Source organism: Aulonocara sp. 'chitande type north' Nkhata Bay, linkage group LG11 (assembly GCF_057382095.1).
Source record: "Aulonocara sp. 'chitande type north' Nkhata Bay isolate Kocher_YH1m ecotype deep benthic linkage group LG11, A_spYH_male_GT1.1, whole genome shotgun sequence".
NCBI classification, from domain to species: domain Eukaryota; kingdom Metazoa; phylum Chordata; class Actinopteri; order Cichliformes; family Cichlidae; genus Aulonocara; species Aulonocara sp. 'chitande type north' Nkhata Bay.
Window position 1 is genome coordinate 22,070,004 of NC_141354.1, and position 25,364 is coordinate 22,095,367.

Sequence of the window (25,364 nt, forward strand, 5' to 3'; positions counted from 1 at the left end):
ACAACTTCAACAGGTTGAAATCACTTCTCATCTGATTAAATGTCATTTCGATCTTGTTTGGGTTCATTCTTGCACTCAGTCTGACGCTGTCTGTGTCTCTGTCAGAGTTTCGTGAGACGCTGGCCTTGGCTGATGCAATCCGACATGACAACAAGAGGAAGACTGGTAAGAAATCTTCCACACATCAAAAACAACTAATGCAATCAGAGCCGACAGTCAAGGACCATCACGACAGCCAGTGGCGCAGATATTCTATGATGATTGTTTGCCCTAATGCTGAGAAATGTCTTTGTGAACTGATCTTATTCATTCAGTGATGCCTTGTTGCTTTAAAAGACTTTTTTTAATCTCATTCCAAGGTGAAAGCTAATAGTTGCAACAGGCGTTCATAATCGCTGTATTGATGAAACATATTAAAATTAGAGAGTTGCATAGAGAGAGACATGAAGCTTCCTGTGCCGCTGAATTCTCTGTTTTCATCACCTGAGCTCTGAGACCTGATACGAGAGGTTCTGCTCTAAAACTCTTTTGTGTGTAGAGGCCAATGTCCCAGTGTCTGTTTGTGTAAACAGAATATCTCAAATCAAATCCACTATTCAAAGTCCACGTGAGACCCAAAGTCCACAGAACTCGTTCTGTCTATTACAAGCAGAATACTAAGCTATAAAAGAAAAACCAGCTGGGGAAATCTTTCCTGCAGTATGTTTCCTGATTAAATCATACCATAATTCATATTTCAGACACCTACCACTGTGCGTGTACTGAACATACTGTTATGAATGATGTGTTTTGAATAAATTAAATGATCAGTATGGATGGATAATCATTTATTTTGTTTTCCAAGGTCCTTATTTCCAGGAATTCTTGTCCTGGAGTGTAAATGAGGATTGTGAATTAATTTTGAAGTGCAAGGTACTTTTATATTTTTACATATTATATGTCCGAATACTGACATATCTCATTTATACTAACCACCAGAAAATAGTGCTACTATAACCATTTTAGTAGTATTATGCTAACTCTGTTATCACTTATTGACTAATGTTTGTCACATCAACAATTTTAAGTCTGAGCTGTTCCAAGCCTTCTCGTCTTTTTCTTTCTGTCATTCCACTTTAATCTGTCCAAAGAGGCCTGTTTCATCAGTTAGCTGATGAATGGTTTTCACCTCGTAGTGATTAATAAGCACAATGTGGACAAAAGTACTGGGATACACAGGAGTTGCTAGGCCATGGAAACACATGCAATGAAGCTCCTAATACAGAGTTTTATGCTGATGTTGATGCCAGAAGAGGTTTGAAACTCAGTTGTTGGTTCAGTAGGACACCACGTGCTTTAATAGTTAGTTTCTTTGGTTCCTTTAAGCTTCCATGTTACAATAATACCACTTACAGCTGATTGTGTTATATGGAAGAAAAGTGAGGTCTTTTCTTCCACAAAGGCAAAATATATGGCTAGGTCCCTATATTATATTTTCATGTGGTTCAAAGATGTGGTTCAATACTTTTGTCCATAAATTGCAAATGTATTAGATCATCACCCAATATAAGTTTTATGCCACAGCTGCACCAAAGCATTTTCCTGTAGATCTCCATCTACCAGTCTGTGGAAGCTCTCAAACTAAAATGATATTTTTAATGCTATAATATAATTCTTGTTGTTATTCATGAATTTTCAGAATTACTGGTTTTAGAAAAAAAGCTTAAAAATTGTTTTTTTTTATTAAAATGCCAAATTACAGTTATTTACTTGCATTTCTGAATGAAAAAAATCATTTTAGTGGTTGAATGTTTTACTTTCTAATTTCAAATGTGGGTATGAACATAAAATTAAACATATAAATGGTTTATTTGCCAAATAAAAAAACAACGATTTTTAGTTTCAAATGAGTTTTTGACAAATTTTTTGAATACTTGTGTTTTCTTGTTTTTGCGATAAGTACTCTACTACATTTGTTAAGCACTGTATTTGCTCTAGTGCAGATGTAGCCTTTGATAAATTGTGTGCCTACCTCCTGGATCGTGTTCTTCATTTGGATAAATGTTTGTTTGGATGAGGTCATTTTTAATCATTTAAAGGATTCAGTGATGAACCACCTCTCTGCCTTTTAATGTGGCTGAATTCACCGGTGATCATTCTTTGTTTGGTTTTTTTTATCAGAACTAACTGAACTGTTTGTCTGGCCACATTGGTTGTTCTTGTTTCTCTGTAGCAGACTTGTTTTATTTTTGCATTTTTGGACAGCCTGTTTTACTTGAGAGCTATTTTGGCCAAATGTTACAGACTTCATAGCCACAGCTTCCAAATGCAAATGTGAAACTTCTTATCGTCACCATCTTTTGTATTCTCTTGTGAAGAAAGAGTGAAGGAACATTTCAACCTCTGCAGTCCCTGAAAGTTTATCCAATTTCTTACATTAAAACTGAAATTATTTAGGCACATAATTATCTTCCTATAACTCTAACTTGAATGGATTTTGGCAGTCTAGAGTGACTGAAAAGAAATGTGACAGTATAATAACATATGAGCCTCCTTGTAACCCAAAGCTAAAATACTAACATAACCCAAACAAGATGAAAGGACCCACAATTTTTGCACCAGCTTTTGAGAACACTTTGTGCTGTTTTTACAGGTGTTGTTTATCTCTCTTGACGCAGGTGACAAATGCAAAAAAGGAAACATCTCTCAAGTGGTTTAAGGATGGTTTGGAGGTGACTCAGGTTGCGTATGATCCATCAACAGGGGTCAGCGTGCTTACTATCCCACAGGTATGCATAATGATTGTGTCCTGTTCTATTTTCAGATAAGGCAAGTATGAATCATCACACTGTAGCTGATGTAGAGAGCGAAAGGAGATAAACAGAGTGACAGCTGACATTTATAGGATTAAGTCTACATTAGTCTTAACCTTGAGATGAATCAAGATTCACCTTGAAGTGAGCCTTGCCCTGGAAATGCCTCTTAATCAAATATTTGGTTCTCACAGATATCACATACTAAATGGTGAATGTTCTGAATATGTTTAACTTTTACACAGTAGATGATTTCCCCCCCCCTCAGGTTACAAAGAAAGAGGCAGGCTCGTACAGAGCTGTGGTGTCAGACGGGAGAGGAGAAGATGTGAGCACCTTGGACTTGCTGGATGAAGGTGATACTTGATTTTCTAGCCAAACAAATATTACTGCTTTTTGTGTTATTTGATTTATCATGGAAATTAGTCATTTAAAATAAAATATAAAAATCTATTTGAATATGGATGATTGTTTTTTTTAATTTGCAGAGTATGACAAGCTTCTCCAGCACCTGAGTAAACAGTGCGGTAAGTGACACGTATTCAGAAGAACAATCTTGGTGAAATGTGCCAATGGCTTGTTTTCTACATCAGGTGAGCTGTGTCGGGATGGGGATAATACACCTGAAAGCCATGTTGATTAGCTGTTCCGTGCCCAGAATATTACTGTGCCGAGCACCCCAGATAACAAACACTTTGTTTTGAATTGCTAAAATATATCCAAAATGTGCTATTATATTAATCGAGAGTCCCACCCCCATATAGCGATATCAGCCAGCTCACTGAAGATTCAGAGCACCGGTGAAGGCTTCAAGCTCTACTGCTCACTTAAATACTACATAAGCTTCCTGAAGACCAGCTGGTACTTCAAGTGAGTTCACAAAGAGAACACTTCTCTGATCTAACATCCAATACCTGCTTCAGACATATAACTATTTTAAATAGTTATATGTCTATTTTAAATTAAATTATATATATATATATATATATATGTATATGTATATATATATATATATGTATATGTATATATATATATATATGTATATGTATATATATATATACATATACATATATATATATATATATGTATATGTATATATATGTATATATATATATGTATATATATGTATATATATATATGTATATATATGTATATATATGTATATATATATGTATATATGTATATATATATGTATAATGAAGTAATTTTAATCTAAAATAAGATGAATCTTCTTCCTAAATCCCAGAATTTGATACTTTCTCTATACATCTCTATATATATCTATCCTGCACATCAATAGCAAAGCAGTAAAAGGAAACAAGTTGCTCTATTAACCTCTGTTTATGCCATAAATACATTTTCAATGTAATGGATTGTAATAGTTGTACGTTGTAATGGAGAACTGTGATATTAGTACCGCTGTCCGAGTACTTCATCTACCACTGCGTGATAATTTACCTCAACGCTTGTTTTTATGGGAAAGTCTGAGGCTGCTTCCCTTACATGAACAGGCTGTAAAACGTCTAATAAAGTTCAACAGCTACATGTTAAAGACCTAAAAATAAAAGAGCCTTGATGTCTTTGATGTGTACATGCAAATCTGCACACTAAAATATCCTATTCATCCTCCTCATATGCTTTACAAAGAACATAGCCTGGAAACAGCCTTCAAATTCTTAAACTGCTAGCACCCCCTGCTGGATCATTCAATGATAACAGCAAATGATAATATTTTAAAGGCTCCTTAACGCCATTCCATTTTTCATTAGTCTCTTTGCACTAATCAGTGCTAAAAATGCTTTAGCTGTGATGTAAAGGAAATCATTTCTCACTGGCTGCCACACTGATCTAACATAACTGTATTATATAGTAACTTTAATATACGGCAGTACATAACTGTGTACATGCTCTTCTCCATGCTTAGAGAGAAGAGGATTGACGAGGAAGCCAGAACAAAGCCTGGCAGCAGCATGCAGAAGGTTTGGATTGAAATCTTCAACCCAACAGAGAGCGATAAAGGAAAATACACATTGGAGATGTTTGATGGCAAAGAGACACACAAACGGTTTCTTGACCTGTCGGGAAAAGGTGAGTGCAAATGTCATTTTAGTTTAAAGGTTTTAGATTGTGAGATCGTTTTTTCCCCAGATTTTTTATTGTGATTATTTTTCAAACATCCAACAGCTTTTGATGACGCTCTGTTGGAGCACCAGAGGTTAAAGTAAGTGCTACACCCAATGCACTGGATGAGATATCTAGGCTTTTACTGACACTGACAGAACAGTTTTCCAAAAGACAGAGGTTTTACTTGAAAACAGATTATCGTTTCCTGACACTGTGCAGTTCATTTTGATCTAACCCTTTGTTTTCATCCCTCAGGCAGCTGGCCATTGCAGAGAAAAGTGAGTGATAGGTTATGTGTTAATCCCAGGACATTTCTTTCCGTGGCAAAGATTAAAAGATTCTATATCATATGCCAGCAGAGAGTTATTTTTGCCTTTTTGTTTCAGATCGGGCTAAAGTGACAAAAGGCCTTCCTGATGTGGTAGCCATTATGGAGGGCAAGGTACAATAACTGTTTAAATCTTGCATATGTGCTTCTCTCTGTGACCTGCCATTTCATATCTTGTTTGCTCCTTCTCTTCAGTCTCTGTGTCTGACGTGCTACATTGATGGCGAACCAGCCCCAGAGATTTTCTGGCTTCGTAACGATAGGGAGATATTCAGCCAGGATCACTTTACAATCACTAAGGCGCCCAAGTGCAGTAGCATCACTATAAACAATGTCAACATGGAAGATTCTGGAAAGTACAGCATCTTTGTACGCAACAAGTACGGCTCTGAAACGGTTGACGTGACCGTGAGTGTTTACAAGCATGGGGAGAAACCTCCAGCTAATGCAGTGGAGTTGAGTTAGGACTCCAAACTGAGTCAAAAATCGATATTTCTGCAGGGAGTGAGGGTTTACCAAGATCTGCGCACATGTTACTTTTGAGAATTTCCTGCAAACAAACCACAGTATCCTCTACACCAGGATTTGCTTCTACTTTATTTGATGTGTCTAGTATTTTGCTTAATGAAACTCTTTTTGGCTGATTATCTTATAAAATACCACTATAGTAGCCAGTGTTCTGCAGTAAACAATGGTAGCATTTTCTGTAAGCAATTAGATACATATAGATATGATATGTAATTGACATTACGGAGCTAGTTTGCTGGCTTTTACTTGCTCCACTAGCACTGAATTTGGACTGCATTTTGTCATTTATCTGCTTTTGGTCATGCTGACAGTTTCAACAAGTCTCGCTTTAAGTGCTTTTGAAAAACCCTAAACTCTGATCTTAGTTTCCGTTGAAGCAGATTTGTATTTTGTGTGTGTGTGTGTGTGTGTGTGTGTGTAGTGAATAAAGGGATTTACAGCAATTTTTCTCTAGTGGATTACTTCTAAAATAGATTTTGCAATGAATGATTTCTTTTCCACTCTGGAAGCAAACAGTCCGCAGTGTCATTAACCTTTCTACTTTACCTCAGAGTGGTAGATTTACATTAGCAGGCTGGAGACGTGAATGAGGTTCAGTTAAGGTCTGCATATTAGTCATGTTTATGAAATGCTTTCATTTAGCATTTTCTTCTTTTCATCCTTAAACTCCTCTACGATTTGATATCCTTCTGATAAAAGGTTCGATTCTTTGTTTGTGTGCTCTTTTGCTGATTCAGATCCTTTGTCATAAATTGCAAGTGGAGCCTCAAAGAAGAATAGCTGTTCCTTTATAATACTAATGAGGATCAAAATAGTCAAGCTGTGAAATAGGCTGGCATGCATTTTACTGCTAAGTCCATGTGTGATCTGCACATCTTTCACACCAGTGAAGCTCTTAAACGCTAAATTTACTGAATTTACTAAATTTACCAATATGAATTGACCTTTGGTGAACGCTGTGTCGCCACATAGGTATAAATGAACTCCAGGTTATTCAAACATGTGATTACTTCAGAGGACATTGTTACTCATTAGACATAGCACTGGGAGCCCTATACCATCAAGTATAAGAAGGTGGGGCATACGCTAGCAATCTCCACATTGTGTTGAGCTTCACACAGCTGCCTCAGCCTCCCGCCACCTCAGTGAAGGAGAAGCCAGACCTAAACAACATGGACTTCAGTGGAACGTGGCAGGTCTATGCTCAGGAGAACTATGAGGAGTTCCTCAGGGCCATGGGTGAGAAAAAAGCTGGGCGGTAAAGAAAAAAATCGATTATTTTCAGTAGCTGAAGTTGTAGGTTATTGTGCATAAATTAACAATATACATGTGTTCTGCTTAACAGAGCTCCCAGAAGATGTCATCAAAGTGGCCAAGGACGTCAAGCCAATCACTGAGATCAAGCAGAGTGGCAATGACTTTGTCATCACCTCCAAGACTCCCGGAAAGTCCGTGACCAACTCGTTTACCATCGGCAAGGAGGCTGATATCACCACCATGGACGGCAAGAAGATCAAGGTTACTCATTTTTATTTAACTTCTTTTTTTATATGAAATATTATCTTGAATGCTAATTTACTTCAGGATGATGCAACTTTTGAGAGACTAAAAAAATGCTGCATTCTCTTTATTCGTGAATCATACTCATATTTAGTAAACTGCCCCATTTTGTGTTATGGCAACAGTACCACTGTTAAATTGGTCACTTATTGCTGCATCTGCTGCTTCTGTTTGACTAAAGTTCGGCCATCTGTGTCTAAGAATACTCCTCTTCCTACTGGAAAAGTAAAGTAAAATAAAATGACATGTTAGTGGGCCTGAAGATGTGAAGGGTTTAAATTCATTTTCTTGTCTGTTTTGAGGGTTTCTTTATGTGTATTGTCTCTTCCACTTCTCTGCAGTGCATTGTCAATATTGAGGGCGGCAAACTGGTCTGCAAAACTGACAGGTTCCACCACGTCCAAGAGCTCAAAGGAGGAGAGATAGTTGAGGTAAAGTCCACCTTACCAGAATTCAGACAGTAGCAGCATCAAAAACCAAACAAACTATTTGCTGGATTATAATCTTAATATTGTCTGTAATTTAAAAGTGTTTTCTTTTCTTTATCCAATTTCAGACTTTGACCATTGGGTCGACAACTCTCATCAGAAAGAGCAAACGGATATAAACTTGGCAGCGAAGAAAGCAGTGTCTATTTAAATAAAAGTGTTGATTAAAAAGAGCAGCGTGTGTCATATTTCTGTCCCCTTATATTTGCAATGGTCTTAATAAGGTCATTGCTTTGTGAGGCCTTTTTTCTGTGTCTAACGTGTTTTATAAAATATTAACTAGGTAAACAAAAGATATCCATGCAAAGAAGCATTTGATAAAAGTTGTGTTTGCCATGTCGGCTATATTGAGAAATGTGCTTGTGGCTTGACGTCCACACCATCCTCTAGTGGACTAGCGGGTCTAATGCACGCTATGCCGTGATACTGGTTTGGATAGTTCTGGGGGCTTGAGCAGGCATAAATCAGTTTCTATGGTCAGTGTGGGGATTTGGCTTCTGTTTGATGAAATAAAAAAGTAATTATAAATCAGGAAAGGTTAAGGTGAAAACTTAAGGAAGCTTTAAGCTTATAAGGTTATTTTAGGGAAATTTTGGCAAATATTTTAAAACATTAACTTTTAGGGAATTACATTTAATTTCAGGACTCTGTGATTGCCATATGTTTCTCTTATAATCACAGACAGTATGAAACAGATTTGTCACACATAAGGTCAGATTTTAGACTTTTAACTGTATTACATTTCCTGCTGATGAGGACCCTCCCTTTGGCCATTCACAATAATAACGTAATGAAATAATAGATCAACAATTAAATGGCAGTTATATACCATAGGAATTTCTGTGGATTCAAAAGACATTGAATTAACAAAAACTTTATAACTACATGACAGTCTCAGTAATGAACTAAATATTTTTCTTTAATTTTGCACATTTAAGTCTTCCAGTCGTGCTGACAAACTTATTTCGTTTGCTACTTAATTGTAATGCAATTAAACCTCTTTACATTCACAGGAAGAGGGAGTTTCACTGATCCAATTATGCTCAAAGTAGCCTATATGTGGTCCACAATGTAAACTGTCAGTTTGATATCCCTGTCTGAGGTCTGAGAAAGAGAGCAAGAGAGACCGTCGTGTTTTACTTCTAGGCATGCGCAGTGCCGAGAGAGCGCTCTGACTGACCACGTAGCCTGTCTCAGCTGCGGTACAGATAGCTGCAATACACGAATTCACGGCCTCTCTACAGTAGCAACGGGCCGCTGAAAAATGGCGAGATACCTGAGGCCTCCGAATACATCTCTTTTTGTCCGAAACATCGCCGACGAGTCCAGGTACGTTGTTACTTTCAACCCCGCCGGCGTGCAAGCAGGCATGGTCAGGCTAAATGTGACGCTAGTTAGTTAGCAAACATGTCAACGTGATGTCATCATCAAAATTAGGAAACTGACGTTAACGGTCAGAGAGCGACTCCGGACAGAGAAGCTGGCTACGGACAACACAACCGTGTAATATTTGGTAATACTTAGAAATAAGAAGCTGAAACATTCGTGTTGTTACTGAAGTTAACGCTACACCCTGACCTGTCTGAGGGGACAAAAAAAATAAACGACTGAAATACGTCTTTGAAACTGAACTAAAGGCTGGACAGCAGCAGTTCCTGCAAGTAAACTACAATATCTGTAGTTTACGCACTTTTGCACTATGCACTTTTTAATTATGGAATTTAATTTTATGTCCTTCCTATCATTAAAAAAATAATTAAAAATATTAAGGCAACACTTGAACATTACAGCCAATTAAAACTTCGGGCATATAAATAGTGAATTCATTTTATCTGCTTTGGTGCACGTGAAAGTGATAACAGGTGGACTGGAGAGGCAACAATACGACAGAATGGGTTTTGAAGGTGGTGGCCACAGACCGTTGCTCTCTCTCTCTATATCCCCTCTCACTTATTTTCTTGTTTTACTTTTTGCTGGTGCCCATGTCATTGCTGACATCATAAGACTGTGGTCCATTCGAGTTACAGAGATAGTCCACCTCTTACAGGATTGCACATCTTTAAGCCCTGTCACGAGGTTTGATTTGTCTCCCAGCACAGGCTTAAGACAGTGGAAGGGATCTCAATGCACTTCAAGGTGCTCTGTTTTCAAATTAAGTTCAAAAGGCCTTTATCCTCAGGGCATGGCTGTTTAAGCTTAAACAAAAAGTTCAGGCACTTGCTTGACTGTGCTATGAGAGTAAAGGCATTTTAAATTTTATTTTAAACAGAATGTCTTTTGAGTGTTTTGAAATTTTAGCCAATGCGTATCCTTTCCAAAGAGTCCCTCAAATAGAATTGGTATTATTCTGACTGAATAACAGTCAGGAGTGCTGACTGACTCGACAAGACTGTTGAGGCGATCCCAGAAGACAGCCCATTCCTTCAGGGGAGTTTCACGGGGCCATAGAAGGGAATTGACCCAGCAAAAGGACCAGTATCTGCTCCTTTGTGTGAAGATGAACAGAGCCTTGCTCATGTGTATGTTTCTGACAAAAGACTATGTAGGGCATCCTTTAGTAAGACATGTGCTCACATGCCATACACTGTGTTTGGCATTACCAGACAACACTTAGAACTAGCCCGTTGTCTTCACGGATGCAAGTCCACAGTGAGTACATGTGCCAGGTGTGAGCGAGCCTGGAGATGCCATGACGAATGTCATGATGCCAGCTACAACATTGGCACCAAATCAGGTCAAATGGATTCACAATGGGTTATGCTTCCTAACTGGGGACATTGGTATCCCTAAGGTGTAACTGCCTTTGTGCTACATTGTTTCTGCTGCCAAGATTAAAATAAAAAATGTATTTGGAAATTAGCGTAATGAGCTCTGTTTGATAATCTAGAGGCCTAAATGTGAATAGTATGACTTAAAGTACTTATTATTAAAGATAATAAGTAGATTTTTAAGTGTGGTTGATTTCACAAAATAAAAAAATCACTTCTGTGAAAAGTGCCATATATGGGTTTTATGGCCGCAATGAATATGTGAAAAAGACAGTTTCTGGTTAAATTGCACAAATTCACCTTAAATGTCCTGATGAGGAAACTTCCTTATGAGTAAGAAAGTAATTCGGTTTATTTGCTGTTAAGCAATGTCCGATGCTTTGCTGGCGCCAACTCTTGTGTATGTGCTGCACACTGGACTCGAGCCAAATTCATATGGTAGCCAGCAGAATAAATGTGCTTATTTCATGACACTTTAGGCCAGAGGATTTACGGCGTGAGTTTGGTCGTTATGGGCCTATTGTAGATGTCTACATTCCACTTGACTTCTATACACGACGACCAAGAGGATTTGCTTACATTCAATATCCTTTATTCTTTCAGTTTATGTTTGTACTTTTTCACTAATGGATTGTAAAGCATCAACTCTGATCTGTTGGGTGCAGTGAATTGAGTAACACCTGATTTAATATTTCCCTTTTAAGAGGAGTTTTTGTAATGTAATTGATTTTTTTGTTTGTTTTTTTAATGCTTCTAGCATTAAATATACTCCTAACCAATATTTCTTCTGTTGTTGCCTCAGAATGGTAAAGATACAGGTATGGAGACCCCACACCAAAGAAAGTTGAAAGGCGGTTGTAGAGTAGATTCAAGCCAAAGACATCCAGGCGACAAGCAGTAGTGGAATTTGGAAAATAAAGACAGAGCAAAAGCATGAAGATACAAAGAGGACAAAAAAGAGCTTCCAGGCTTCCATTTGTCTACCAAAGGGAGGAAAAGAAAAGTGTTTATTGGGCAAAGACAAGCAGGAAACCTCAAGTTCTTCTGCCAAGGCTATAAAGATCAAGCTGAAGGTCAAGCATGTTAAAGGTAACAAGCCAGACTTTTTGTATCCTACCCAATCTGATCACCATTAGTATTTGTCTTGTCTTCACAATTTGAAGTCACAAATGGGCCTATTTTTAATGTTACATAATTTGAGTTGGTATTACGGAAGACGGTCAATTATAAATGAAAGAAATATGCTGAGATGATGAATTACTCTTATACATTTTTGGCCTCACTGATCCAGTAGCTGTGTGGTCTTTTTTTTTTTTTTTGTGTGTTTGCTTTTTATTTTACTTGTGTTGCAGCTGCTTGCTGTTTTTTTTTTTTTGTTTTTTTTATTATTGCATGCGTGCAGCTTTCAGCTCCACCTTTCCAAATTAAAAGTCCTTAACAATCCAGCATGTTTGAAGATGTCCGGGATGCAGAAGATGCTCTTCACAACCTGGATCGTAAATGGGTTTGCGGGCGCCAGATTGAGATCCAGTTTGCACAGGGAGACCGCAAGAGTATGACCCATTGGCATTCCTACTTGAGCTTAACTGCACCATCTCCTTTTGGGAAATGTGTTGTATTGTTACATAACCTTTTGATGTGGATTTGTCAATAAAGCCCCTAATCAGATGAAGGCCAAGGAGCGCCACTCCCCTCGCAGTTTCTCTCGCTATGAGGATGATCGGGATACCCGCAGAAGACGATCACGGAGTCGCAGTTATGATCGCCGCAGGTCCCGGAGCCCTTCTTTTGACCGTCGCCCTCGGAGGTCTGAGAGCCCTAGAGAGTGAGTTCTTGGCAACTTCTACGCCTTTTAAGGAATATAAGACATTAAAGTTCACCAAAAACATAATTATATAAATGTAGTGAGTGTGAAGGAGTGCTCTATGGATGTTTGCAGCTCTGAAAGCAGGCACTTGCAAAGGAGGAGGAAAAAAGAAAGGGGAAAGATGGAGGGGCAATTTATGACTCAATAGAGTGGGGGGGGACGTGTGTGTACATACTGGGGCTGCAACAATTCGAGTAACATGAATATAAATAAAATTCTCAATGCAAATTTTTTGCTTCACTGCTTTGTTTAAACTCTGTAGCACTCAGATGTCATTATGTAAGTGCAAGCGTTTCACACACGTTTTGTATTAAAAATAAATATGCAATAGAAATATATCTGGCGCACATGTGCAAATTAAAAAAATATTACAACATTGAGCCCAAGCAGCCCCCAATTTTTCAACAAAAAAACGGATAACACAACAGCAGCAGGGAAGATGCTGTCATAGTTTATCAGGGAGATGCCGTGTGGGTAGTTGGCACTCTGCCTCTGCTCTGTGTGGGTAGACAGTGCAGAGGCAGAGCAGTTACTGAGATGCTGAGCTCAGCTGGGGTTAAAGCAAACATTTTCTAGTGTGCAAAACAGCAGCACTTATTCCTGCAAGCATTATTAAAACCTTTATTTGGAAAAAGCTGGTGGGAGTTCTCCATCAAACCACCTGTTTAAAAGCCTTCAACGTGAAGAGAAGCAAACTCTGTAGTCATCCTCATTTTTGTTTTTTCCACAAGGAAAATCTACAGTAAAGCTACTGAAGTTAAAATATGGAGATGGGCTGTTAGCTTAGTCTGATAAGATGTTTAGATTAGGCAGCTAGCTAAAAGCTGCAAGCAGCTGTCCTACTTTATATCAGAGCAATACCTGCAACAGGGGTGACTCAACGAAATGGGGACATAGGGTTTAGTAACCCATATTTATATCAAAGCTTTAGTAACGTTATGCAATCCAAATCCACAACATAAAATATACAGTGTTATATTAATTGTATCAATATTTAATAATATAAAAATAAAAGTTTTTTTTTCACAGGCTGGTCAAGCTATAGAAGGGCCAATAGCTGCCCTCTTTGCCACCGGAGAGCATTGAACAACACTTCAGGAATTTGGAGTTATCATAAATGTTAACATGCTAACATTTGCCGTTTAACTATTAGCAACTAAATGATAGCAACATTAGCCACCTGTCATCAGTAATGTAGCAGCCTGTGGACAGTGAGTCACAACTTATTATGGACAAATGGAGAACGACACAGGTTACTGGCTGTGCAGTGTCAGGGGAACAATAGCTGAACCGAGCAGAGAATCCAGAGGTTTGTTGAACTAGATCTGAAGACCAGAGCTGAGGATCTAACGAGCTGCACACTGCAGCAGAGAAAATAGTGGTTTAAAGAGAGACTGTAGGCAATTGTGGACAAAATGACAAACTTTAACTTTTCTACTTACAAAAATGTTTTGAAAAATGTCTCATTTAGTTTAGCCAGCTGTGACTTGGCTTTGAAATTGTTTTGTGACAAAACCTGAGACAAAAACATGCATTAAAACATACACATGATCACAAATCAAATCTACCTAATCCAGGAGCTACAACCCTGTCAGAACTTGCCTGCTGTAAGAAATCTTTTGTGTTTACATGTATGTATTCACGTATATAATACAAAGGGTGGGGGTGGGGTACTGCAGGGGCTGGCAGAATTTTACGTATATATGTGACTGTTTGTTGTTTTCGTTTGTTTTCTCAGCTTCAATCTGGGATTTTGCGAACATAACACTTTTTAGACATAACTAATTGTTATTCTGTTAAATTAGGACATTATACAGGCAGGACTTTTTCTCATTTTCTTCTTATCCCTCACTTTAACGTTTTTGTTTGATTATTAGCTATTGCGACTGGCCACTACTTTAATGATAACGTAACAAGCGGTTAATGTGGCTTTTTCACAAATGTACTTTTAACTATAGCAGATAGATCCACATTAAAATTATTTGATTTGGCACAGTTTTTACACTGCATGCCCTTCTACACGTAACCCTCCCATTTATCTAGACTCTGGTCTAGGAGTGCACTAGCTTGTGACTGACTTGAGTTTGGGTTTCTGTCTTTCACTGTCTTTTACGTTTATAACTGTTTAATATGTCAAGGGTATTGAAACGAGAGCTTAACCAGCTTTTCAACATCCCTCAAAGAATTGCTCGGTTGACTATCTTGCAATTTTGGATTATGCAAATTAGCAACTTGCTATTCTCATGATGAGCTGGGGACCTATTCAGGTTATAGCCCACCTCTCAACCCTGAGATAGGCTTCATATCCTGCCCCTGCAACCCTGAGTGGAATAAGCGGTAAAGAAAACTGATGGGTGAATGATGGATTGAGGAAACATGGTGGGTGTATCACTCGTCTCTCTGGTGGAACTTTAAAGTAGAGCCTATATTTAGTATTAATTTCCTCATAATTACAAACTGATATGCAATACATTCCTTGGAATTCTGTTTTTTGTTTGTTTGTTTTTTACATTTAAATATTAAATTAATTGAAAGTTGTCATTACATTTAAAAAAAACAACAAAAACAAACAAACAAACAAAAACAAAACAATTCTGTGAACTTCATTTACCAAAATGTAAGTGAACACAGTCTGAAATGGCTCTCATGCTGTTGGCTGATTGCAACTTGGTGCAACACAGTTAACTAAAGCAGTCATTTAGCAAGTTTGGAGTGTCATTGCTTTGAAAGTGACCAATCACAATAAGACCAGTTCCTGCTGTGGTTCCTCCCCTCTGTCATTTAACTTCAAAGGAGAGCTTGTACACTCTGCAGTGTTCTGAGACGAATGTGCTGTGTGCCTGGTGGCTGTTGTGCACTTATTTCTATGTGCTGACATGAGTGAGTCTACCACCTCTTGTGAAATATTTATTTGTGACTATGTTTTAGTTATGATCTGCTTGTGACATGTGCCATAAATGTAGTTTCCTGTAATTGTGTGGGCCATGCGCAGCGTGTGAGAGGGCATGATGTTTGCAGGTTTGTACACAGAAACTTTGGACGATGTCCGAGCGTGGCAGTTTCTGCAGGAAACAATTTATGTAATAAAGAGGAAGCCATATACTGCTTGTATGTAGGCAAGCCATGCTGTAAGGATATAAAGTAATTCACTCAAACTGTACAGTAACTCAGCAATTTTGTTTTCTTGTTCCCTCTTCAGCTCTCGATCCTACAGCCGACACAGAAGAAGCAGAAGCCATGAAAATAACAAGTGGGCTCATTTCTGTCCTCTTGTATTTCAGTAATCATATAAACATGGCACTGTACTCTGTAATGATAGTAACTGTAATGATAATCCCAATAGGCACAAAGCTCCTCCCAGTGACCACCACAGAACGCACCATGAAACGGCCTCACACTCCACCTCCCGCTCCCCATCAGCGTCCAGGTCAAGACCAAAAGGTAAAAAGAGCCAGTCCAGGTCTCACAGCCCTGCCGAAGACTTCCACCCATCCCAGAAACAGTCTGTCAGGAGATCCCCATCACGCTCCTACTCTAGATCCATGTCCCGGTCACGCTCTCGCTCCAGGTCCTGGGCTGGACGCAAGTCTGGAGGCCACTGACAGACTGTTCTCCAAAGCCCTGTTTATGTTTCTCTAGAGGTTTCTGTTTAATGTTCACCTCTAGCCATTTTGGACATGCATTACTTCACATTGTTGGCTTCATTAATCTGGTTAATGATTAATTAACTGGTTAATAATGTTCTGTTACGTTCCTCCCAGGTTTTTTTGTTTTTTGTTTTTTTTTTCCCCCAGACGTACAAGCAGCAGTGACAGGAGAACCACAGTATGTGTGCACAAGATTTTTTGCTTTTGTAGCTACAAGCATTATCAGTATTGACTCTAGCGTGTATAACATTTGGTTCCCTGCTCTTGCTGCTGAGAACTGCACCAATTCCCTCCCACACAGAGAGAAGGCTACCTTCTGGATTGGGAAAGTTCGTAACAGAAGAATACCTTAAAGTTGTAAATTTAAAAAAAAAAAAGATTGGATATAAGCTACTACTGTAGTGAGCTATGGAACTCATGCAGAGCAATGATTTTGTGCGTCACTATCTATCAATGTAACTGCATGCACTCAAAGTTGAATGCTTCAAGGTCCAACTGTGTTAAGAACTGCTGTTGTGACCTTTATGAAGAGACCAGGGTGCAAGTAGACTTGTTAAAAGGTTGTATTTATAGAAAGGTGTGCATGTGTGAAAGGAGTCTTGTGCTTCCTGCTTTCATTTCTTATTTGAATACGGAGGAATCTCTTGCCAAAGGTAAATAAACAATTTTGTTATGTTTGTAAGAAAAGCACATTTGGCTCCTGCTTTTTTTTTTCTTTTTTTTGTGTACATGTGTTAAATTAAACTGAAGGCCTGCTTTGCCAGTATTCACAACATGCCCTGGTCTGGTTTAATTTCAGCAGGCCAACTTGTATACTATAGTTATTGTAATTGCTGTGACAATGAAAGATATGCTGATACAGCTGGTACCCAGAGTCATTTTGTTATGTAATAATATACTAAAGATAAGAATCAATTGTTTTTCGTGTCCCTAAGTAACTCCCTTGTTTAAACTGTTATACCTGATATCTTTTGACAATAAATACATTCTTACACTGCTCTAGTTGAACAAGCTGTGTTGTAAAGGTAGTGTCAAACAAGTGTTACTATATCAAGTCAAAAATACTCAAACACAAAGTAGGGGGGTAGGGGAGGGGATTTAATTTTTTGTTTGAGGTTTTTTTTTTTTTCGTTCAAGTTTTTCATCAATTCAAAGAGTGCTTTCTTGTTTTACATTTTGTAACAAATTAACACCAATTGTAAACAGGGCACATTTCATTGTTCTTGGTGACATTTCATCCGAGGGACAAATTAAAAAGCCAATTCACTGATTAAAATTTTGAATATGGAGACTGCCATGCATGATTTAGTCTGGGCAAGAAAAAAAGGTTTACATGAACCAAGAAAAGGCAGTAATTAAAATAATAGACATTTTCAATTGTCAGCAGGCGGAAGAACAGCCAAGAACTGAAAATGTCTGGAAAATATTTGGTCAACTTGGGAATTTCCACCAATGATTATGGTCAGTTTCAGTATGAGTTTTAACTTAGGCACAGTTTTTCTTTTTTGTAAAAAATAAAACAAAATAAAAAAGTGCTATGCTTACACACCATTGTAAGCACATTCACAACTCAAATCTATACATATGCAAGTCTCCTAGAGTCCAATTGGGAGTTTTTTTTTCTATTTTACTTGTTTTTCCCATTTAGCATCTTTCAACCTACACTGCACAATACACAATAAAAAATGTGCAATAACTCTGGAAAGATCAGAGTATAGGGGTACTGATAGATGCTATAGGCAGCTTTTTTTTTTTTAACAAAAATATTCTTCAGTATTGAAGTCAAGACATGACCTTAGCATGTCTCATACATTCAGTGTTATTACTAAAAATACTTTTGTCAAACAGGCCACAAACTTGGCCTGCAAATGTACATATGCTACAAATGTTTTATACAGTTCATTATTTACATGGCTCTTGAACTCACAAGCTTTCATACTTTGTTTTGTCATCTTTAAGCTGGCCATGAATGGCTCCAATTCTGCAAAGGGAAAGCAAAGAGCCTCAACAGAGAACTGAAAGAGAATCCATAGAAGATAGTCAATTACGCCTCCGTTAATTGAACAGCATCCTGGCCTGTAACTTATGAAAAAAAGAAAACAGTCTGATTGCAGTGCAGAAGGTTAAGGGACAGAAGTGCAAGAGACAACAGGCAGCAAGTGTCTGTTGATTATGGGGTAGTTAACCATTGAGACTTAATTTGTAAACACAAACACCAGCCTCCTGTCTCACATTGAGGCGCTTGGGCCTCTTCAGAAACATTCCTTAGCTCTGTCTCGCCTTGTGCACAAAAGCATACAGCCAACAGGGCCAGGCAATGTGGGGTTTTTTTGAGAAAACAAAACTCAGTAGTCCCACATTTAAGCAAGGCCCCCTTCCGCATGTTGGAGCTGCAGGCACTGTCCTGAAGAGGCAGAGACTGAGGAGCAGTAACGGTACTGATCAGAACAGGTGATCAAGGAGACGTCAAACCATTCACTTCGAGTTGGCAGGTGGAAATGGCAACACTGCCTTCTGCCCAAATGTCCAAAAAAAGAAAAGCAAAACATTGCTTTGGTTATACACAGCACATTATACATCTTTCAACAACCACAACAGAAAGCACTTATACAAAATAATGCTATGATAAGAGTGCTGTAGACCTTGGACACACTCAACTCCAAGTGCATGTGCGCACAGCGCAGTAAAAAAGGGTACGTGAGTTGGTGGTCCAAAGCCAGTGTGCCATGGTCTCTTACTACCCTTCGTTTGAGGTTATACCATTAACCTGTAGTTACACTACAGCTCATCTCCTGTAAAATATCTTTTTTTCCCTGCAGAACTGCAGTTGAGTGCCTTCTTTAGCCAAACAATGAATGTGATATATAAACAACAGTGGGCCCTTGATTAAAAGAAATAAAATTGCTACAAATATGAACCTGCTTTAGCACCTAAAGCTTAAGGAGATAACTCCAAAGATCATTCTTCATAGAAACATAAATGAAACACCATGTCTGTCCAAAGAAGTGGACCGTAAAAGTGATGGGAATTTACCTGACTAATGTTACCATCCTTGTTTGGGGAAAAAAGCACACTCAATCTGCCTTGGCAGCCAAGATTAAAAATAACAAAACAAAACATAAGTACAAAGAATATCCAGTTTGTCATAGTCACAGAAACTCCGCTAAAGGCTGCAATTCTGTAAATTTTAAATGATCAGTTTTTTTAAAATGGATGGTAAACAGGAATTGCAAAACATTGCTCCTGTCAAGCATCCACCAACTTTGAAGGTCAGCCAAAAAAAGGAGAGAAAAAGAAAAGAGCTAAAAATACTACAGAACTGAGGCGTTCCTGGTGGGTGGGTCCATGCATTGGCTTATTTTTTTTCTTTAAATGAAGAACTGGTATCACCCCCATCAGGCCTGCACCTTCAGGAGGCTCTTGAGCTGGAAGGTCATAACTTCCCTGTTGTCACAGGAGCCGATAGGGAAAGACACCCAGTGACTAGGGGGTTTGGGCAAAACACTGGGTGAAGGTGGCTCACTGAATTTAGGCCCTGCATAGCTTGGGCTGCCTTGGGTTGCCAGGAGTGTGTTGAGATGAGACACTGCACCCTCCCAGTTCTGATCATAGTTGGTGGAAAAACGGACAGAAGCATTCTTCTCTGCAGACACGGCCTGCCGTGTCTCTGGAGACCTGTGGTAGGCAGCGCCTTTCTCGCTCCGTCGGTGGCCGTGGTGGTGAAGGCCCCCTGCCCCCCCTACGGATGCAGCTGCTCCGTTCTGGTCACGGCTTCGCTGCTTTGCCCGGCCAAGCTGGTGGTTCTTCTTGGCCAAAGGGCGCTCAGGGTGGGTAACTGGAATGTTGTACCTCTCTCCACCTCCCATACTGCTTTTGCTCTACGTGTCACCTAAATTGTGAGAATAGTATTATTAAAAATAAACTCTGGTTATACATTTCTATTCACGCTAATAATCTATGCAATTACAGCGCAAGTTGTTGACTACCAACCGCGAGCACAGGCGCACCACATCACAATAAAAACAAGTACAGAGACTACGTGCAGAAACACCAGACAGCGAGGCTCGCCCATCCCCCACACGGACACCAGGAAAACAGCGCCAGCTCACCTCTTTGTTGTCAGAAAGTTAACCGAGTAGACGTCTCTCTTCAATCTTTCTCCTCCAATCGGGCCCCAGGTCCTCGAAGTAGTCTTCTGTCTACCTCTCGCTGCACATTTGTGTCCAGCAGGGTCTGAGGTTTTCATGTGCCAATAAGCGTTGTTTTCTCGTGAAGCCGAGCTGAACATCAATTCACCTCGGCGCACGATACTCCAAGAAGTCGCCGACCCTTCAGGGCATTAACAAAAAACGCTTATCAGATATGCTAACTTGACAGGACTTAACGTCCATTAGATATGCTAAATAGACAGGACTCAACATAACAATAGCGCTCACAGTGTTGTGACGTGTGACTGGGAACTGACGTTTTCTTCAAATATTCTATTACATAACATTGAAGTACCGACAAAATGACATTTCCTCGCCATTACATTTATAAAAACCTTGCATATAACTTGTAATCTATAGCGATTATCACACGAAAATGTTATGTAAGAAAAGTGCGACATCATAGCCCACTCCTGTTTGCTCAGGCTGGGCTTAAACTGCGGCCAATTTTTCCCTTGTTCTTGTGTAGTAAATTAATAATAAAACGAAATAGTTTGTATACCCTTCATATAGGATCATTTAATTAATTAGCAAATCCAGTGGTTCAAATTCTAACGTTTTTTTTATGATCTAGGACGCTCTACTTTGGCACAGAACCAAAACAAAGAAACTCGGTTTAATATGGCGACGAGGTACAAAACTGTTTCTTACCGACTTCTTCAGGCTTGGTTGTTAAAGCCTTTCGTCAGAAAAGAATTTACAGTTAGCTTCTAAACTCCCTCTACGGACTATGTAGGAAGCACAGCAAACTATATCTCCTACAAATCCGTCACTCTCGAAGCTTATTTGGTGTTAAAGGCCGGTGAAGAGATCTCACTTCTCTCTCTCCCGACTCAGAATTGCGACAAAATGGACTCTACAGCAGCGGTATGTACTCCCTTGCAACGCAAATCTAACCAATCATAAAGCGACTACGAAATAAACAACCAATCATCGAAGAGGCAGTCGACAAGTTGCCTGTTGCCAGACTGGTGACGTTAATTGCCGACCCTCCTCTCCTTGCCTTTGTTGGAGCTCGGGTATTTCCCGAGAGAAGTGAAATAAAGAAGGAAAAAACACCACTTTCGGGCTCTGGAAGTTAACGTAATAGACAGGAAATACCCGAGATGGCACGTAAAACATTACATAAAGGTTTAGAGTGAGCATAGAGGCAGTTAAGTGTTATGTAACACCAAGACACTAAGCATGTCCGCTACCCCTTCGGTTAGGTTGTAAACACGTCCAGTGTTTAGATTTACTGAGGTTTGTGCCACAGGAAACTGTTTTGGTTTGTTTTATCACATTTCTTGCTTTTTCAGGTTAACCCCTTCTATGCCCACTTGACACAGCAGCAACAGGCTGTAATAACAATGTCTATGAGCGGTTGTCCATCCCAAAAGTGTTTTGTTTTATTTAAATTCATTGGGTGGAGGTCTTAATAAGGGTTGGGGGGCTATATTACATATATTACCCTGTTTGTCCCTTTGATGTTGGTCTCACCTTTCCTCCCAATCTTTTCAAAGGACTTTGAGGTTTGACTTCCATGGCAGTCTTCCAGTAGGTTTTATGAGCGCAGGCAGGGCTAAGTGTCATCGCTCTGTGTCATCGAGGCCTTGCCTTCTTTTCTTGCCTGGATTTTTAAAGAGTTGCACAACGCTGCTGAAGGCTGAAGGCCATGGCAAGGCAGGACACTCCCCAAAGCAAAGTAATCTCTGAAATGGGGCTGTGCCAATCAAGAGTCAGCTATGTAGGTCACCCAGAGACTGGGTAGGTCGCTAGAAACACATGGGGGGGTGGAAAGGACTACTCGCCATATTTGACTGGCTGCAGAAGCCAAGCAGTGTCAACACGTCACACAGATAGTGTACAATTGGAAAGTTGGATGGAAACTTTTTTCCTCACACAGAGAAAAAGAACAAAATTACAGATTATCTATTGGCCTGATTGTTTACAGAGTCCTGTTGGCCTACAAACAAGTGATTGAAGTTATGAATATGAACTTGAATGGTGCAAAATGTTTGTCATATGCCCACACAAAGGGAAGTGGGGAAAGTACAGAAGCAGTTTCACACAGCTCAGCAATAAGTTCAACACATATAAAGAAAATCTGTACACTCAGTAAACATATTCAAATTAAACCTTGTACATTAGTTACTTAACAAAGAAACTTAATATGCTATAAAAGTAACACATAATTTACAGAATTTAAATATTAAAATGAAACCCATGGTGAAATTGATCTATAAGTGGGTTTGGGTAAAACAGGCACATTAAATTGGAGGTCCTTCTCATCCCTACTGTTATTTAAGATTTATTTAGTTAGCACCACAGTGCGCAGATGAAGTTGGTACACTCAGATAACACTTTTTTTTTTTTTTGAAGATGTGCCAGCCGCAGATGGTTTTCTGTGAAAAATGCCCACAGAGCATATTTGGAATGAACCACTGAAACCAAACAGGAAAAAATACCTTTTCAGATGAAAAAGTTATTGTTGACGTGTAGTTGACAGAACTATTTTCATATATATATATATATATATATATATATATATATATATTATTTTTTATTTTTTTTTAAATGTGACTTTTAACAGACCACTGATTTACAAAAAAGATGAGAAATAATGGCAGTTTTCAACAACATTTCTCAGGTTTCCCAGTTTCCGTCATTACATGAGCAAAGGCTCAATTCACTTGTATTATTTTACAGCTTTATGAATCTAACAAGCTGTTTAAATTACAAATACATTTAACTCCTTATTTGTTTCGACTAATGCTGGCATCACCACACCAGAAATAGCAGTGCATGATTTCTGAATTATTAATGACTTCCTTGCAATCACGGGTATGGGTTTCATTTTACTTTTTGGGGGCAGGGACACCAAGTGCAGGTTATCATCCAATAATTAGAATTTTCTGCATCTGCATGCATGTGCATGGCAGGTGTCATTTTTATTCACTATTTTAATAGAAAATATCTATTATTCTCATTTAAAGTATTTAAGTGCTTATGCATATGCTTAGATGGAGTATGTGTATGTGTCAGCATGACCTTGTGAAAACTGCTTAGCTTTGCTTAACGACGTTTCACTATGTTATCTGCTAACTGTTAGGGCGTAGAAGGACTAAACTCCCAAGATGACCAGTGCCAAGAGCTTCCTGGGAAAAGATAGTGGGAGTTGTTTTCTGCCCAGAAACAGCCCATTGGACAGAAACCTGTTGTAACTGGGAAGATACAGAGAGTTGTTTGTGAAGGTATAAAAGAGGAGCTGAGACACCCCAAGGGCAGAGCGCTCGTAACTCAGACCTGTGATGTTTTGATGTGCGTGTTCACTCTCCTGCATGCATGCAGTAATAAAATAGCTTGACCACAGCTGACAGTGTTGCAGACCTTTTTTTACAGAAAATTCCACAACACTACAAATGAGTCATCCAAGTTTTATGAACTCAGATTTTCATATTACAAATGACCTCTTGTATTCATGCAATGCAAGACCTTGTGTGCAGCAAAGCTAACATAAGCTGAGGGGCGTTGAGCCTGATGACCTACCCACTGCAGTGACCCAATTTAAATAGATAACACAAATCAATACATATATGTAGTCCTAATCCTATACTATGATAAGGTATGCTATTCCCAGGCGCTTTGTTACCTGTGACTGACGGAGTGGGATCCTGGTTATAGGCTGGCCTTGTATCGTCTCGTTCAGCTGTGCACTAACTTGCTCAGGAGTTATTCTTTCTTATAAAATTTGCTGCTGAACTGACTCGGTTAGTGGTGGGTAAGGGCCCAACAGGAAACTTCTGCACGTTTCAGCATGACTGCAGTTAAAAGACTGTTGAGTGTGACTGTTGGCACAGAAGAGGTCAGAGGCCTCAGACCTGAGAGCAGAGCTGTGTTTTTAATTCTCTTGTTGAGAAACAAATAGAACTTACGCAGTTGTGGGTTGTGGGAAGTCTGGTCAACGCTACAGGATGTGGCTGTGACCTATTAAAATATATATTCTCTTTACAGATAAACAGATATCTCTGTGAACTCCATCGAGGTTCCTGCGGCATTCATAATTCTCATGTTGAATTAAAAATTGTAGCTATCACTTTTCATATTTCGTATTCCCTCAAAAAGAACCCTGATCATGTCCCAGTTGAAGTGAAAGTAAACAACGCTCTAGATTGTCTGTTAAATTTCAATTTTTAAGCAAGTGAATATCCTTGTCCTTGTCATAATTAATTGATATCTTTCTCTCACTCAGTTATTGCAATAAACATACAGTTAGGTCCATACATTTTTAGACAGTTGCACTTTTTTTTTGTAATTTTGTCACAGTACACCAGCACAGTAAATTTCAAATCGAACCGTCAAAATGTGATTGAAGAGCACAGTTTAATCTTTAATTTATGATGTATTTTAAGAAGTACAGCCATTTTTATACAGGTGTGAAAAAGATTGTTTTGAACAACAAAGATTAAAATGAACTTGTATCAGAATGATGACAAGATAAAAGTATGGTGAAAGAAAGGAACAGCTCATGATCTGTCTGTGAAATATGTTATGTGTAGGCATGTGTGGCTACCGGTGGAACTGGGCCACTAGTATTTATTGATGTGACTGAGGTGCACAGGGTTATACTCTCTGCTCAGATCAACCAAATGCTGCAAAAGTAGTCAAAATGTGCTTCACAGTACAAATGAATAACGACCCAAAACACTCTGCAAAAGCAAACCAAGAGTACATAAAGACATAAAGAACATAAAGAAATTGGGCAATCTTGAATGGCCAAGTTAGTCACGTGATCTTGAACCTAATGACGCATGCTCCTCGGTTACTATAAAGATGCTATAAGTTGCCTTAATTTCTAATATGAAGGCAGAGAGACCCATAAACAAGCTGCAACTAAGAGGAAACAATTGGTGATATGCACAATTTCCAGGGGCACAGACACAAACAGTGGCAAAATTACAAAACTGTATTATTGTCCAAAACATTATGAACCTGAATGTAACTCTCTGCATGTCCTCCTTCATTACGTATATCCGTGAATCTTCCTTTTTTACTCCTGCCTGGCAGCTCCATTT

At 38.9% G+C, this 25,364-nt stretch overlaps 4 protein-coding genes across 10 annotated transcripts in view; 3 read left to right on the forward strand and 1 right to left on the reverse strand.

The window, feature by feature from the left end:
* The window catches only part of myom3 (myomesin 3), a 74,263-nt gene extending 68,048 nt beyond the window's left edge, over nucleotides 1–6,215 (forward strand). For both annotated transcript variants that reach the window (XM_086311108.1, XM_086311109.1), the window contains 11 exons: nucleotides 106–165; nucleotides 845–912; nucleotides 2,658–2,768; nucleotides 3,061–3,148; nucleotides 3,281–3,319; nucleotides 3,557–3,662; nucleotides 4,717–4,880; nucleotides 4,977–5,013; nucleotides 5,172–5,194; nucleotides 5,303–5,358; nucleotides 5,440–6,215. In XM_086311108.1, coding sequence (XP_086167234.1) covers nucleotides 106–165; nucleotides 845–912; nucleotides 2,658–2,768; nucleotides 3,061–3,148; nucleotides 3,281–3,319; nucleotides 3,557–3,662; nucleotides 4,717–4,880; nucleotides 4,977–5,013; nucleotides 5,172–5,194; nucleotides 5,303–5,358; nucleotides 5,440–5,709 — 1,022 coding nt within the window. In that variant the 3' untranslated portion in view covers nucleotides 5,710–6,215. The remainder of the gene's footprint in view (nucleotides 1–105; nucleotides 166–844; nucleotides 913–2,657; nucleotides 2,769–3,060; nucleotides 3,149–3,280; nucleotides 3,320–3,556; nucleotides 3,663–4,716; nucleotides 4,881–4,976; nucleotides 5,014–5,171; nucleotides 5,195–5,302; nucleotides 5,359–5,439) is intronic.
* Nucleotides 6,216–6,852: 637 nt separating this feature from the next.
* On the forward strand, nucleotides 6,853–7,993 carry fabp10a (fatty acid binding protein 10a, liver basic). The gene is made up of 4 exons (XM_086311110.1): nucleotides 6,853–7,011; nucleotides 7,118–7,290; nucleotides 7,674–7,763; nucleotides 7,889–7,993. The coding sequence occupies exons 1-4, from the start codon at nucleotides 6,945–6,947 to the stop codon at nucleotides 7,937–7,939; spliced, it is 381 nt and encodes a 126-aa protein (XP_086167236.1). The 5' UTR covers nucleotides 6,853–6,944; the 3' UTR covers nucleotides 7,940–7,993.
* Nucleotides 7,994–8,963: 970 nt separating this feature from the next.
* srsf10a (serine and arginine rich splicing factor 10a) lies at nucleotides 8,964–17,857 on the forward strand. 6 transcript variants are annotated; one of them, XM_086311111.1, is made up of 6 exons: nucleotides 8,964–9,149; nucleotides 11,068–11,172; nucleotides 12,038–12,141; nucleotides 12,245–12,413; nucleotides 15,655–15,705; nucleotides 15,799–17,857. In XM_086311111.1, the coding sequence occupies exons 1-6, from the start codon at nucleotides 9,085–9,087 to the stop codon at nucleotides 16,055–16,057; spliced, it is 753 nt and encodes a 250-aa protein (XP_086167237.1). In that variant the 5' UTR covers nucleotides 8,964–9,084; the 3' UTR covers nucleotides 16,058–17,857. The 6 variants fall into 6 exon arrangements, with proteins under 6 accessions (XP_086167237.1, XP_086167240.1, XP_086167238.1 ...); XM_086311114.1 differs by lacking the exon at nucleotides 11,068–11,172 and adding an exon at nucleotides 11,391–11,696 and having other exon boundaries at nucleotides 8,991–9,149; nucleotides 12,035–12,141; XM_086311112.1 differs by lacking the exon at nucleotides 11,068–11,172 and adding an exon at nucleotides 11,391–11,696 and having other exon boundaries at nucleotides 8,991–9,149; nucleotides 12,046–12,141.
* pnrc2 (proline-rich nuclear receptor coactivator 2) lies at nucleotides 17,180–21,165 on the reverse strand. The gene is made up of 3 exons (XM_086311118.1): nucleotides 20,962–21,165; nucleotides 20,212–20,431; nucleotides 17,180–19,991 (listed from the first exon to the last, which is right to left on the reverse strand). Exon 3 carries the CDS (start codon nucleotides 19,966–19,968, stop codon nucleotides 19,498–19,500), a length of 471 nt encoding a protein of 156 aa, XP_086167244.1. The 5' UTR covers nucleotides 19,969–19,991; nucleotides 20,212–20,431; nucleotides 20,962–21,165; the 3' UTR covers nucleotides 17,180–19,497.
* Between the last annotated feature and the right edge of the window lie 4,199 nt (nucleotides 21,166–25,364).

Excerpts from the sequence above, each read along its gene's own strand:
- fabp10a (XM_086311110.1), top strand. The coding sequence starts at position 6,945 with ATGGACTTCAGTGGAACGTGGCAGGTCTATGCTCAGGAGAACTATGAG. Across the intron at positions 7,291-7,673 it reads TGGACGGCAAGAAGATCAAG|TGCATTGTCAATATTGAGGG; the intron begins GTTACTCATTTT and ends ACTTCTCTGCAG. Across the intron at positions 7,764-7,888 it reads AAGGAGGAGAGATAGTTGAG|ACTTTGACCATTGGGTCGAC; the intron begins GTAAAGTCCACC and ends ATCCAATTTCAG.
- srsf10a (XM_086311111.1), top strand. The coding sequence starts at position 9,085 with ATGGCGAGATACCTGAGGCCTCCGAATACATCTCTTTTTGTCCGAAAC. Across the intron at positions 12,414-15,654 it reads AGGTCTGAGAGCCCTAGAGA|CTCTCGATCCTACAGCCGAC; the intron begins GTGAGTTCTTGG and ends TTCCCTCTTCAG. Across the intron at positions 15,706-15,798 it reads AGAAGCCATGAAAATAACAA|GCACAAAGCTCCTCCCAGTG; the intron begins GTGGGCTCATTT and ends TAATCCCAATAG.
- pnrc2 (XM_086311118.1), bottom strand. The coding sequence starts at position 19,968 with ATGGGAGGTGGAGAGAGGTACAACATTCCAGTTACCCACCCTGAGCGC.